The 15342-nt window shown below is 39.3% G+C and overlaps 1 protein-coding gene across 2 annotated transcripts in view; it reads left to right on the top strand.

Annotated features, from left to right (window-relative positions):
* Tdrd3 (tudor domain containing 3) overlaps window positions 1-15342 on the top strand; it is a 137928-nt gene that overhangs the window by 55798 nt on the left and 66788 nt on the right. The window contains exons 2-4 of one of the 2 annotated variants that reach the window (XM_057786349.1): window positions 716-800; window positions 2193-2258; window positions 13272-13432. In XM_057786349.1, coding sequence (XP_057642332.1) covers window positions 716-800; window positions 2193-2258; window positions 13272-13432 — 312 coding nt within the window. Of the gene's footprint in view, window positions 1-715; window positions 801-2192; window positions 2259-13271; window positions 13433-15342 lie in introns of those variants that run through there. The other variant, XM_057786350.1, reaches the window with a different exon arrangement.

Raw genomic sequence — 15342 nt, 5'->3', positions numbered from 1 at the left:
GCTTTTCTCAGAAAGCATATGAATAATTTTATTCACACAATATCTTATTAAGGGTACAAAGAAATGTAACATGTGGGCCTGCTTGTCGGGGTTTCTGCCCTCCCACCAGGTCCCACATCCGGCAGGCCCCAAAGAAAATCACACAGAGATCTCCATAAGTTATAAAAATGATTGGCCCATTTGCTCAGGCTACTTATTAGCTCTTGTAGCTTATATTAACACATTATTCTTATCTATGTTAGCCACATGGCTCAGTACCTTTCTCAGCTGGGCAGCTCACATCTTGCTTCTTTGGTGGTCTGGGCAGAACTGGGAGAAATGGGCTTCCTTCTTTTTAGCATTCTCCTGTTCTCATCGTCCTGCCTCTACTTTCTGTCTAGTTGACCCACCTATACTTTTTGCCTGGCCAATCAGCATTTATTTAAAACATAATTGACAGAATACAGACAATTCTCTCACACCAAAGAAAGATACACACACTCATACACACACACACACACACACACACACACACACGGTTGTAATAGATTATTAAAGATTATCTGTCTGTCTGTCTGTCTGTCTGTCTATCTGTCTATCTTCTGAACTAGTATCAGAATAGTATACAGACTGGAATGTTCAGTATTTCCTAGTATTTAATAGAAAACTGCATATTGTAAACTTTTGTTTAATATTGGGTTTAGGTAATAATTAGCTGTTTATTTTATTTTAACAGGTATCTTTCAGATGAAGGTATTGAAGCGTGTACAAGTTCTCCTGGCAAAGTTAATATAAATGACATCATCCTGATTGCTCTCAATGTAGGTTAAGTTTATTAACTTTTGTTAGACCCTTTTTAAAATTAAAGCTATTCCATTGAAAACTATCATAAATTATGTTATGATAAATAATATAGAGGAAATATTTAATTGTTCACCTTTTTAAGTTATAGAGATGTATGTTGAATTTAATGACCTAATCTTAACTAGTTGTAAATATCAGAGTACAATGAGAAAGGAAAAGTTCATTACTTGTAGAATCCATCATATTTTTTTATCAGCTTTGTAATAGAAAGAACTGACGATTCATTAAAACAGTTTTCCACTTAATTTGCATTAAAACTTTAGCTGCAGCCTTAATTTATTTAAAAAACTTGATTTGTTTATTTTATCTCAAGGATATGAGTGTTTTGCCTGCCTGTATAAATGTCTGTGTCTGGTGTCCTGGGGAATCAAATGAGGTTGCCAGATCTTCAGATGGTTGTTAGTTACCATATGGGTGCTTGTAACTCCACTGAGCCATCTCTCCACCTTCTATTTCTCCTTCCTAGATGTTTCCGTTACGCTCTGATTGAAAAAAAAAAAATCTTTCTTTTTTCATCTATAGAGTAGAGAAGTAAGAATATTAAGCAATGGCATAAAATCCAAAATTTAAGTGCAGTCTTAATTTATTGAGCACTATTGGTGTTTACTAGTTTAACAACACAATATATTATATCTCTTCAGATATGTATTCCATAGAAAGACCTTCCAGATTATTTTAAGGTTTTACTTCTGAAGAGGATACCATTTTTAAAAGCCCTAATTTTTATATGGACTGTGTAGTCTTCTCTTTAGCAGAGATGCTGTGATATTAGTAACTAGTTTCTGTTTGAGTTTTGGGTGCTGTGGTTTGCTGAGTTACATGTATTTCTGCATTTTTATAGTTAGCCGTTAATTTCCTGTTTTCTCTTTCTGTGATTGTACAAGCAGGGAAAATATTCCTGCTATAAAGCTGCTGCTGCTTTGCCATCCCTGTGACACCGGTCCCTGCTGTTTTCTTTGCTTTGCTATGTTATGAATGTCAGAGCTGTTGGAGTAATTTGTTTTCATGTCTTTGAATACTAAGGTTATATAGGATTTAGTTGTTGTAACATACGGTGTTATTGTAGTTCAAAGCTGTCATTTGGTCTTTGGATTACGACATTAATTTTCAATAAGATCATAATGGATGTAATTTGTTAGAGATTTTGACTAAGAAATGCCTCTCTCCCTGTTTGCTTTATTGGTATACTAAACAATACAACCATTGGCTAAATAATTTGAAAATAGTGACTGTCTACATACATTTTACAATTAGTTAAAGATGAAGATGTTTACTTAATGTTTGTTCATAAGACTGAATTTAGAGATTTTTTCTATAATTCTATTTTAATAATGGAATGTTTATTTTAGACAGATTTGAGAACAATTGGCAAGAAGTTCCTTCCCAGTGACATCAACGGTGGAAAGGTAGAAAAGGTAAAGAAGGTGCCTCTCGAGCTGTGCTGGTTGCCGCAGGACATGGAATGTGCGCTGAGTTACTAGACAGAGAGCCTGGGAGGTCACAGTTATAATGCTGTTTTGCTTCATATATAGAACACTATTAAAAGTAGAATTCTGGTGAATTTTAAATTTTAAAAACTTCATTTTTAAATGAATTATATATAAATAAATTTATATTTAATATCAGTTATAAATACGGAATATTAACTTGGCCTTTAACGCTCATCCCATTGTTAAAGTGGGGGATCCCCTTGTCTTTGTTTATATTTTAGATTCCTTCATAAGTGGTCACTGAGTTTACTCAGTCTGTTTAGGAACATAAACGTGTAAGACAATGAGGTCTTCAGCAGTTCAGCAAAGATGCATGTTTGGTGTTTGGTTGCTCTTTTTATTGTTTTTTTTTTTTTTTTTTTTGGTTTTTCGAGACAGGGTTTCTCTGTAGCTTTCGTGCCTGTCCCGGAACTAGCTCTTGTAGACCAGGCTGGCCTCGAACTCCCAGAGATCCTCCTGCCTCTGCCTCCTGAGTGCTGGGATTAAAGGTGTGCGCCGCCACCACCCGGCTTGTGTTTTTTTTACATAGAGGCGTTCTTACCAATTTATTCATCTGTCTCATTTTTTAATATGGAAATACCCTTTAAAGATAATCAGGTACAGACGATATTTCCTGCACATTTCTCTTTATTTTTTTTTTTTATTTTTCGAGACAGGGTTTCTCCTCTCTGTAGTTTTTTAAATTTTATAATGTATATTGTTATAGTAAAGAAATTAAAATTGCTGCTGGTAATGTTTTGAACTGTTAGTCTAATTTCTTAGCTGCAGAGGGAGTGGAGAGCATGTGGTTACTTGTCCTGCAGGTAGTTCTGTGTAGATTTGTCATTGCCACACCTTTTCTTCTGTTTACCTGGGAAGTTTTGCTTAGTGTTAGTTTTTAGTGTTGTTTTCTAATGTGTTTTATAGACTCCTCTGCGATTTGTTTACATTTCACTTTTGACTACAAAACTAGTTGTTTTCAGATGTAGTTTCCTACTGGGTTCCCCTTGGTTCCCAAACTATCCTTATTCCTATCTGAGTTTCCAGCCTGAATATGGAACCTGGTCATTTGCATTTTTTTCCTTTAAGAGGATGTTGGCCTTACTGTCCCAGAAACATCCTTAGAAAACCACTGCATTATAACTGGGCAACAATGGTGGCCTGCCCTGATGAGTATAGTAATTACACAAGTGTGGATGCACAACTGTATACTAGTTTTATTAGGAAAATGAGAGCTAGCCGGGTGGTGGTGGCATATGCCTTTAGTCCCAGCACTCGGAAGGGAGAGACAGGCGGATCTCTGAGTTCGAGGCCAGCCTGGTCTACAGAGGGAGTCCTAGAACAGCCAGGGCTACACAGAGAAAGCCTGTCTCGAAAAAAACAAAAGGAAAGGAAGGAAGGAAAGAAAGAAGAAAGAGAGCTTAATATAATACTACTTTTCCATTGTCTGTGTCCTTAAGACTCAGAGCCCGCACTGCCTTGAACTCACCGGTAGATGGAGACATTCTTTGTTTTCCATTTTCTCAGCACAGTTTTGCTTTTCAAACTGTATGCAGTATTTTGTAAACGTTTCCTTTGAAGGCAGTTGATAACAATTAACAAAAATTTGCAACCTGAAATCTTTGTGATACGTATTATCACTTAAAACATCCTTAAATGTGATGCTAGTTTATATATAGAATGAATAGATAAAAGACTCCCTTTTCAGGTGGGAGGTCCTTGGACTTCCAAAGGGCAGGGAACCCTGACTGCTCTTCAGGCTGATGAGGGAGGGGGACTTGATTGGGAGAGGGGGAGGGAAATGGGAGGTGGTGGCGGGGAGGAGGCAGAAATCTTTAATAAATAAAAAAAAGGACTCCCTTTTCATATGTAATAGAAATTGCTAGATTATTCTTTTTCTGTTCTTCCTCATTGGCTACATTTTCCCCTTTACTAGCTGCTGCTGACGAGATTTAATTCCTCTCACTGCAGGAATGAAAATGTTTTCAAACAGCTTTAATAGAAAATTTTAAAAGCTGATACACAGATTGTACTCATTTTGTTGGCCATTAGTTAGAACTCCACACACTGTATTTGAATACAGTTATATTTAGGCTAAATATTCAAGGGGTATATATTTGATATGAATTAAAGATCAGTAGAACTCACATACTTTATTTGTACTTTTATTAGAAAGATTTACTACCTAGCATTCCATCCTGTTAATAATGTCTGATTGTTATAAAGACATGATTCTAGAATTATCTTTCATTAATTTGCATATGTTACAGTTCTAGTTTAAAATAATCTTTATCTTAATCTGTAAATATGCTATAGGGAAATGCTATTTTAATTATTAATCTGCCTATCTTTTACTTTGCTGTGCTAATTATTATGGAAAGTATACTTAAATATGATGCTAATTGATATATAGGATGAATAGATAAAAATAATTCCTTTCAAATAGAAACTGCTAGATCCTTCTTTTGTTTTGTTCTTTTTTCAAAGCCACAGTTTCCCCTCCTCTCCTCTTTCCAGTCCCTTCCCTGCACATCCCTTCTCCCCCAGATCCACTTCTCCTGTTTCCTTTCAGAAAAGGGCAGGCATATTAAGTTGCAGTAAGACTAAGCACATCCCCTTGTATTAAGGCTGAATGAGGCAGTGCAGTAGGAGGAAGCAGAAGAGTCAGAGACACCCCCACACCCACTGTTAGGCGTGCCACAAGAACATCAGGCTATTCAACCATAATATATGCAGAGTGCCTAGGTCAGTCTCATGCAGACTCCCTGATAGTTGGCTCAGTCTCTGTAGTCCCCTGTGGGCCCTGATTCTGTGGGTTTTCTTGTGGTGTCCTTGAGCCCTCTGGCTCCTATAATCCTTCCTCCCCCTTCCACAGGATTCCCCAAGCTCTGCCTAATGTTGGTCTGTGCCTCTCTGTATCTGCTTACATCAGTTGCTGGATGCAGCCTCCCTGATAATGATTATGTTAGGCTCCGGTCTACAAGTATAGCAGAGTAGCTAGATAATTCTTTTTCTGTAGCGTGATTAATAAAAGCTCAGAGACAGATATTTGGGTTCAACCTGAAGACCAGAAAAGCAAAACAGCTAGCTACTGACTTTACTTTGATGTTAGTCTGAAAATGGTGAACCTGCCTCCAGGAAATCTCAGAATGCAACTGAGTCTGAGTGTTGTCTCCTCTCGTTTCATAATCCTCTCTAGTTCTGGGATTAAGGACATGCACCATTACTGTTTGGCAAGCTAGTGTGGCTGCTGGGATTAAAGATGTGTGACATCACTGCCTGGTCTGTAAGACTGGCCAGTGTGGCTGTTTTACTCTCTCATCTTCAGCCACTGCATTTTCATCTTATTTTCATTGCTTATATTTTTTCTTTCACTGGATGCTTCTAACATGCCATGTAATTGATGGATTTTGGTAGAAAATAATATTTTCTAATTTTCATCTTAGGAAAGAAAGAAAGGATAGTAAGAGAGGTGAGCAGAAGAAAGGAGATTGAGAGGGAAACAGAGAGTAACCTAGATTTCATAGTTAGCTCCCAGACATAGCAAACTGGAAAACAACTTTCCAGTATTCTGACCAACATTAAAAAGCAAGTGTATAGTGTATGTCTTAAGAGGCAGGGGAATCACGTTTCATATTAGGTATGGAGGGGGATGATGTAATAGGAACCAGTAACAGATTAGGAAGATACGAGGACAGCCACTGGCCTTACTCAAACCCTATTTCTCTAGATTATTAAATTTTGTGATTTTTGGCAAGTTATTTAATCTTTCTAGAGGTTAATATTCGTATCGTTAAGATATTATTCCCTCATGCCATTGAAGAGATAAGTGATGTTGCACATGAAGTGTTCAGTGCAGCACAGTGCACATGGTGACTTTGACATATTATGGGCCATTCAGGATGGCGTGTTTGTCTCAGAACTCTAACAGTGCATAAGTGCTGATTGCGTCTGCTCGGTTACTGCGGGCTCCAAGAGAATTCACTGAGAAGCAAGCAAATAGACTCATTTTTGTTGTCTGGATTCAGCCCCAAACCTCCTTCAGCTAGGCTAATCATTGAGGTAGGATCAAAAGTGGCCTGAAGCTGCTCTGACTGATTCTACTGAATTTCTAGCCTGTCTGTGATACTCCCATTTCAAAGAGAGAAAGTCATTTGAAGATTGGGGAACATTTCCCCAAGTATTTAGAAGCAAGGGAGGTGTGGGGACCATCATCTTTGTAGGAGCATCTCCCATTTGCCTTGCGTGGTTCTTTTAAAAGCCTCCCCTCGGCGTCCTCCTGCCCCTTTGGAAGTTATTCACCAGGCAGGGGCTCATCGCAGTGCAGTGTTCTGGAGCTTTTCAGGAAGACCAGCAATTCTCTTGGGAGGTAGATGAGCGGAGTCTAAATTTCATCTCCCAAAAGGCTGAAGTCTGTGTCGTTGCTGTTATGATTAGTGAGACCAAGATAACACGATTTTCATGATTTGGCAATTTCAGATTAGGAATAAAGTGGAGAGCTAGTAGATTTGGAATCAGGTAAGAAAGGTAGGTTTGCAGTTAGATCTACACATGGAACTGGTTTACTCTGAATTTACAATCCAAGATGTCTTGGGCCTTCAGAAAGACACTGTCATCTGGATTTTGCAACTGAAGTCTTAGACATTGCTATTATCACTGATTAATTTGGGAGAAAATAGAATTGTAAAAATTGAAATGAACTTTATTACTAATTAATACAGCATTTCCCCCTGAGGGTCTTTCCCCTCTAATTCCTCTCTGTGACATTATTGTGAAATTTCAGTGTACTCTGGATAGTGTTTGAGCATGACTTAGCTTTCAAGCAGAGACTTGAAACGTGGTGAAGGGGTGGACAGAGATTTTTCTGCAGGCTTCGCAGTCCATGCCACATGCTCTAATAGTTTTCTTTTTCCTCCCGAGGCCCTAAGTTGGAGGCGTTGTATGTTTCCTTCTCTGTCTGTCTGTCTGTCTGTCTGTCTGTCTGTCTGTCTGTCTGTCTGTCTCTCTGTGTGTGTGTGTGTGAGAGAGAGAGAGAGAGAGGGAGAGGGAGAGGGAGTGTGAGAGAGAGGTGGTGGTATATGTTGTATCTCATACAACTTCTTTTCTGAGCTTTTGTGGGGTAGACTTTGTGACCCGAAGTCTTGGGACAGCTAGTAAGCTAGCGGCGCACAAACTGGAGACCATGGGAAATAATCATAATGTAAATGCAGTAAAATTATTTATTGTTTTCCTCTGTTTAATTCTAAAATTTTATTATTTTCATAGCAAGTTTAAAACAAGGTGTGAATGGTAAATATAAGATGTGGCTCTGTTTCTTCCTCCGGATCATTGATGCATTGGTCTGGTCCATGTGGGGCGGGCAAAAGTGAGGAACAGGGCTTGGTTAGCTGTGGGTATGGTGGAGATAGTCCTCTGGGAGATGACTTCAGTGAATCAGCTCAGCTTTATTCCAGAGTATGGAAAATATATAGGATTGGGGAGCCTGGGGACAAAGGCTAATTTGCATTAAGTGGCACAGTCCTATTGTAAGGCCTTGTATGTGGGAACAAGATGCTATAGCAGAACTCCCAGTATACGTCTTAATTAATTACCGTACATGCAGCAGGGGAGCTTCTGAAATCAAACTATGCTAATGGTCACTCTAGAGATAAACCAGGCATCCAGGTTTATAGACAGCTCTCAGATAAGGTCAGTCCTCTTTCCAGATAAGGGCAGGTAGAGAGCAGAAAGTCTTGCTGGGGGTTGAGGAGAGGGTATCCTAATGTTGAGTTTTGGAAAAAGCTGTCAGGCCATGATAGACTGCAACCTCTGTCCAACAAGGCCTTCCAACAGCAGGACATGGCTCCGTTTCCAGCTTTGTGACCTGAACAGTTATTCGAGGACTTTTGCACATTACTGAAGAACCCTAACAGGAAATGTGTTAGGTGTGTGAAACTCTCCTGTTTCACACACTAAATTTAATTTAATTTAAAGTTGTTTTCCATGTACTCTGTTAATTTAGTCACATAAGGCTGCTCACTTCAGATAGGGAGCCAACAACCAACCAAAGCAGTGATTACACCAAATGTCCAATGAGTTACTGAGAGAGGTATGGGAGAGGGCTTGCTTGCAGGAGCAGGTGTTGACTATCCAACAGGGGTAAGGATGCTCTCTGCATGGCCTGCAGGTGGCTCAGCAGGCTGGAGAATCTTCTCCAAGCATTGGGACTCACCATTCAGAGCAGAGAAGACTCATATTGGCCTCCGTAGCTTTGGGGACCAGCATCATCAATCTTAAGTTTCAGCTCTGAGGGCCTTGTAAGGTGGTTTCCTCTGAGTCTCCTGAGTCTTCCTCCAGGATGGGATGTTTCAACTTGGAGGAAATTGTTACCCAACAGTTCAGTTCTGGAGTTAGTTCTTTTTAACTTGTAGTCCTCCTGCTGACAGCTGCATATGCCTTTTAAAATGCTCAACTGATTGAAGGCTTCAGTTTCACAAGGTGAATTGACCGGCTCAGAGCCTCAGCGATACCAACGTCAGCCACAAGATGGCAACCTTGCCTTAAAATTCAGAGGGAACCCACATAGTTCTCATTTAGAGGGTGAATGTTTTTAAGAAGAAAGAAACTGGGAAAATGTTCCAATTTTAATTTAAAGTTGTTTTCCATCCACTCTGTTAATTTAGTCTTCAGTAAATGGTAGCTTATTAGTGTCCCATTTAGTAAATGAGTTATTAAAATTAAACATGTACTTGTATTTTTCAGAAAAATGAATAAAATAAGGAATTTGTGTTTTATTTACTAGGACTTAATAATAAAATTTCTTATTATTTAGATCTCTATCCTTCTGAGTGTCTTAAACAAATAAGCTCTGAAAAGGAAAACAACACCAACCACCTTCAGAAGTATGTTCTGTCAGGAGCACACACTGAGCAGTGAAAGGCAGAGACCCTGGAGACCGTGGCTGCCCCTGGGGGAAGTGGGAGCTCCGTGTGCTCCCCTCCTGTGTCGTTTTCCTAACCACCCAAAGCCATTAGGGACAGTTTGTTTGCTGTGCTATTGTTCTTATTTATAACTGTTGCTTCTGTTGTTCAGGAATCTCAAGTTTGGGAAACAATTCAAGACATTTTCTGAAGGCTCTAAAATTCCTGAAGGATAGGCATTTTAGACTCTTACAGTAAATATACACCACACTTCTAATCTATACTTTTTCCTTGTATTACTACCATTGCTCCCGTTATCTTACTGGTCTTGTATGTGCACATCAGTTGAGACTGTGAGAGGATCTGGATTCCAGACAGCTTACCACTATTGTCTTTCTCAGTCCCTAATGCTTGTGATCCTACGTCCTTCATTATTGGGACATCAAGGCTTGTTTAGAGCTTGTTCTTAGTAAAACCTTCTTTTGCTCTCTTTTTGGTGATTTGTTTGAGAATCTCCCCGGACTCACGTTAGATGATTGGTCTTTATTTTCTGTGGTCTTAGGAAAGCAACAATCGCATGGATACAGCTTTTGTTGCTGCAGCACCCAACGTCGTCCAGCTGTAGGCAAACTGCCGTTTAGTCTGTAATACCGACTCAGCTGTACCTGCTCCTCTAATCTTCTGACCTCTTTTGTGTCCAGTTAAAGAATAATATTCTCATTGCTCTGTGCACCCACATTTGCTTTTGGTGTTAGTTGTGGAATGCACAGTAGAAAAACTTGCTTGAGTGAGACAGCTCTGTGTTTCATTCTGTTTCTGCATCATGGTCATTGATGGCTTCTGGTAAAGTATTTCTTTCCCTGTGCTGGCAGTTTTATTTACACGAGGGTACATGAATGATCCTCATGTACCATGCATTCCACAGGTGAATTCAGCACTGCTGTAAAGCTCCAGCCCTGTCTTCTGCTGTATTTGCTTCATGTTAAATAAGTTACAGCATAGCACTGGAAAATCATTTTTGCTTCTTTCATTCTTTCTTATTTTTTGACATAGGGTTGTCAAATAAACCAGAATAGTTTGGATCTTGCTGTATAGCTCAGGGTGCACCAAAATGTGTGATCCTCTGGACCTCAGGCTCCCAGGTACTAGGATTACAGGGGTGCACTACTGCTTTCCCTTCAAGAGTATTGATCTTATTATTTAACTTATGTGTGGTGCTGTTTTATCTGCATGTATATCTGTGTACCACATGTGTGCCTGGTACCTATGGAGGCCAGAAGAGGGCAGTAGATCTCTTGGAATGGAAGTTACAGATGGTTGTTGCTAGTTAGCCACCGTGGGCACTAGGAATGAAATCTAGATTGTCTGAAAGAGCATCAGTGCTCTTTACTGCGGAGCCATCTCCCCAGCCCCAGAAATATTTTATTGTATTCAAACAGGTAAAAAATTATTAAACTTATTCATCTGTTGAGAGAGAGAAAGAGAGAGAAGAGAGAGACAGACAGGCAGAAAGAGAATGAGAATGGGTATGTGTGTTTCCCTTGGTGAATGTGTGGAGGTCGGAAGACAACTTTCAGGGCCTCGGACTTGAACTCTGGTCATCATGCTTTGTGGCCAGTGTTGGGGAATATTATTTCTAGGTGTGTGACTTTTGTTTATGCTACATTTGTTTAACTCTGTAAAGCTGTGATTCTTTGCCTGTCCAAAACAGCTGATGGTCCTAAGAGTAGTGAGGCAGGAGCAAGGATAGGCAGAGCTAGCAGGCAGAGCGTTAAAAAAGAGAAATGAGGATGAAAAAGAGGAACAGTGAGACAAAAAGGAGAGGAGGACGTCAGTGGCCACCCAGCTACACAGCCAGCCACAGAGAAAGAAGTGAAGTAAGATGTGTAGAAGAAAGATAAAAGCCCAGAGGCAAAAGGTAGTTAACTTAATTTAAGATAAGAAAAGCTGGCAAGAAACTAGCAAAGTAAGGCTGGGCATTCATAATAATAAGCCTTTGTGTATGATTTATTTGGGATCTGGGTGGTGGGTTCCCCCAAAAGACAAAACAATAAAACATCATGCAATATTTTGGTACCCCGTGTTGGTACCAATTATTGTCTTCTTTTTAACTTGTCTTTTAGACTTCAGCTATCCTAGTCAGCAGCTGCAACTCCACCACTATCAGCAGCAGCTAGGTCGCAAGCAAGAGCTGCAGCCTGAAGAAATTCTGTTCCCTCAGGCACCGACTCTTTCAAAACTACTAAGAGAATTTATTTAAATCTCTGCTAAAGAATTCAAGATGCTCAGATCTTCCGACTGGAGTGGGAGGGAAATGGCAGGAGGGGAGGAGGTGGAAATTTTTAATAAATAAAAAAAAAAAATCAAAAAAAAAAAAAAAAAAGAATTCAAGATGCTTCCCTGACAGGCTGAATAACAAGCAGCTCACCTAGCTGGCCTCCTCGTGTCTCCCTGAAGTCCTCATGTTTTTCTTACCTGTCTTTATAAACTCTTCTCCACATGACTCCTCCCTGCTACTTCCTGTCAGCTAGTTGCTGACTCAGCCTCTAGTACCACTCAACGAGAATCCAGCTGCCTTAAATTTTTATTATATATGGTGTGTGTGTGTGTGTGTGTCTGTCTGTCTCTTCCTAAAGCCAAGCAGCTTTTGTTAGTGGCTTTTGTTTCCTCCTCCAACCAGGGAAACACACTATTGTTGGCCCTGCCTTTCTTCTCTGCGTGCATTGCCCTTTTTACTCCCACTCTTTTCTGGATTTCTGAAGCTTTTCCTTCTCCTTCTTGTAGTAACACCCATTTTCCTTTACTTTAACTCTTACTGCCTCTCTCAGAAGCCTGCTCTATTCCACCATCTTGCCCAGGAATAGTATTTGTCTTTTATAGCTGAAAGGCTGAGATAACTTAGATGAAAGGTTAGACTAGATAAAACTGAATGTGTAACACTGTTGTTCAGGGTCAACGTTGATTTTTTCAGCTTAGTGATTTGCTTGCTTGGGAAATGAAGTATAAATGTTTGCCAACTGTTTTTCATTTCTTTTCTGAAAATATGTATTAATTTTTATGCACAGAAATATTTACTTTAAAAAAACTTACTATTAATGAAAAAATATACATTTTAAAACTATGGTAATAGCTTAAAGATCTATGTAGTAATTATCATTTCTATTAAATTTATTTTTCTACATGTAAGCAAATTTAACTGTGTTTATCCAGTTTTGCTATCACCATTTTATTATATAAATGTTTAGCTTTATAACTAGTTAGTCCATTGATTTATTTTTACTTTGATTGAAGTTGACAAGAGAGAACATTTTTTTTTCTCCCTGTCAACACATGTCTTGTAGCATCAGATTTAAAATCATTTTAAAAATGGAGTATAGAGCCAGGCGGTTGTGGCGCACGCTTCTAATGCCAGAATTCAGGAGGCAAAGACAGATGGACATCTGTGAGTTCTAGACCAGCCTGATCTACAGAGTGAGTTCCAGGACAGTCAAGGCTACACAGAGAAACCTTGTCTCGAAAAACAAAACAAAACAAAAAGGAAGTGTAGAAATAAGCGTACCTCACTCCTTGAACTTTCTGTATCTTGTGCTCTGGAGCACTGTATTCGTATATATTCTTTAACTAGAAGGTGCGGTTGGTGTGGGAGGGCTGTAAAGTTGATGTGTTTGAGGAGGAAGCATTCCTTTGAGCTGCTGCTCTAAGGTGGTATCCCTTACAGTAATGGCAGTGTGTTCCCTCCTGACTGCCTGTTCATGTGATGGGGAGGAAACAGGTTTATAGAAACTAGCTAGAGCATGGCCTAGCACACCTTTTGTTACAGGAATCAACTGTTCCTTTAGTGCTTTCATGCCTTGGAACTATCTTAAGGTGGATTCACAAAGTTGTTTTTCTGCAGGTTTCCTGTTTGAAATTTTACCTCTGAATTAGAGAATAATTTCAGTCTTGACTTTAATTGAAGTTATTTTTATGTCATAGTAAATAACCATTAATAAGAGAAAATTGTGTAATTGATATTGTAGCAATGACTAAGAAGTGACTTTCATTCTTTTGTGTGTGACAGCTTGAAGGTCCATGTGTATTACAAATTCAGAAGGTCCGCAATGTCGCTGCACCAAAGGACAATGAGGAGTCGCAGGCTGCACCAAGGATGCTTCGTTTGCAGATGACTGATGGGCATACCAGTTGTACGGCAGTAGAGTTCAGTTATATTTCAAAGATCAGGTGAGTCATATAACTTGTTAAAGAAAAGTTGAAGGTGCTTTACAAGCCTGATTTCATCGTAAGAATCTGAATAGGGAGGAATGGAGTCTTTAGTGAATATTGTACTTTTTCTCAAGAAATTGCTCAAATTTTTGTTTCTTTTATCTACCTAGAAGACAGTTAGGGATAAAGTTAGTCACTCTTCTGTGTTATCTATAAAGGAAATGTAAGATGTTCATGTAAGCCAGACAGTGGTGGCACATGCCTTTAATCCCGAGGCAGAGGCAGGTGAATCTCTGTGAGTTCAAGGCCAGCCTGATTCACAAGAGCTTGTTCCAGAATGGGCTCCAAAGCTACACAGAGAGGCCATGTTTTGAAAATCAAAAACAAACAAATAAAAAACCAGCAAAAAAATGCATACAAGCATTCCCTCAACTCCTCCCAAATCCACCACCACTCCCTACCCACTCAACTTTTCTTTTCCTTTTTATATTCATGGAGTCTAGTGTTTGCTGCTCATATACATTGAGTTTGGAGCCATCCACTCTAGATTGGTTGACCTACCAGGGGCACACTCTTAAAGAAACCCTACTCCCAGCAGCAGCCATCAGCAAGGAGCTTTTCTGATGAGAATTACACTAATTTAAGTCAATAGGATTATTTAATACTATGTTGTTTTAAGATAGTAGTGGGTTTTCCCATAGGGTTTATGAACCTTCTAGCTACAGGTATTTTGGTCCTGATAATAGCATCAGGCTGGGTTCCAGCTTGTGGTGTGGGCTTTAAATCCATTTATAAAGTGGTTAGTTATTCCTGTGGCATGGACGCCACTCTTGGACCAGTGGGCATATTTTGCCAGGTTAGTCGTTATTACAGGTTATTATTGTAAATTGTTGACTACACAGCAGGTTAAGACTAATAATTACTATTTTTCCCCTCTGGTACTACATAGCACTTTACAACACTATGAAAGTTAGGCAGTAGGAATTACAGATATTTAGAGATACAACTCTTAAGATGTAGAAAGATGAGAGCGTGTTCCTATCAATGTTTGCAGAGGTTTCTGTTCTGCCTGGTCCTGCAATAAACACACAGAAACTATATTATTTAAATCACTGCTTGGCCTGTTAGCTCTAGCTTCTTATTGACTAACTCTTACATCTTAAATTAACCCGCTTCTTTTAATCTGTGTATTGCCACGTGAATGTGGCTTACCAGCAAGGTTACCGAGTGTCTTTCTCCCATGGGGCTACATGGCTTCTCAAGGACTCCACCTTCTTTCTCCCAGCATTAATTTTTGTTTTCCTGCCTAGCTCTATTCTACCCTATCACAGGCCAAAGCAATTTCTTTATTCATTAACCAATAAAAGCAACACATAGACAGCGGAAAGACTTCCCACACCATTTATCAAGGCAGTTTGAACACTGCTTTCTGAAGAAAGAACTTTTCTTGTATATTTGTAAGCTTATTTATTTATTTATTTATTTATTTATTTTTGAGTCATTGTATATGGTCTTGTTTGCTACATTGGTTCCTCTGAGTTTTTTTACTCAGTGTAAATTCCTAAAGAATGCTTTTTTTTCCTAAGGAAGTTTATAGTCTTTACCATACACTGTATTCCATTCCCTTTTTGTGGAGAGTCCAAAGATAAAGTTAAATTTTACTACCTAGTAGCTGATACAATAACAATATAAGCATATTTTCCTGGAGCCCAGAGAAATATGGCAACTTGGGGTAGATGGAGTTTGATTTGAAATATGAATGGTTTTGAGAGAGGTGAATTGTTGCTGCTCTAGTCGGCGGCATGAACCTGGGAGAGTGGAGGTCCCCAAAATGAAGCAGGCTCAAGTCTCACGTCATAGCCAACTTTATTCAGAGCATCAGATGGCTCTGTTCTGAGGCTTAGGCAAGGTTGTAAGAATTTAGGCTG

The sequence above is a fragment of the Chionomys nivalis genome, chromosome 12, assembly GCF_950005125.1.
Source record: "Chionomys nivalis chromosome 12, mChiNiv1.1, whole genome shotgun sequence".
NCBI lineage: Eukaryota > Metazoa > Chordata > Mammalia > Rodentia > Cricetidae > Chionomys > Chionomys nivalis.
Note: the sequence above shows the minus strand (reverse complement) of the source record. Positions and strands in the feature narration are given on the sequence as shown.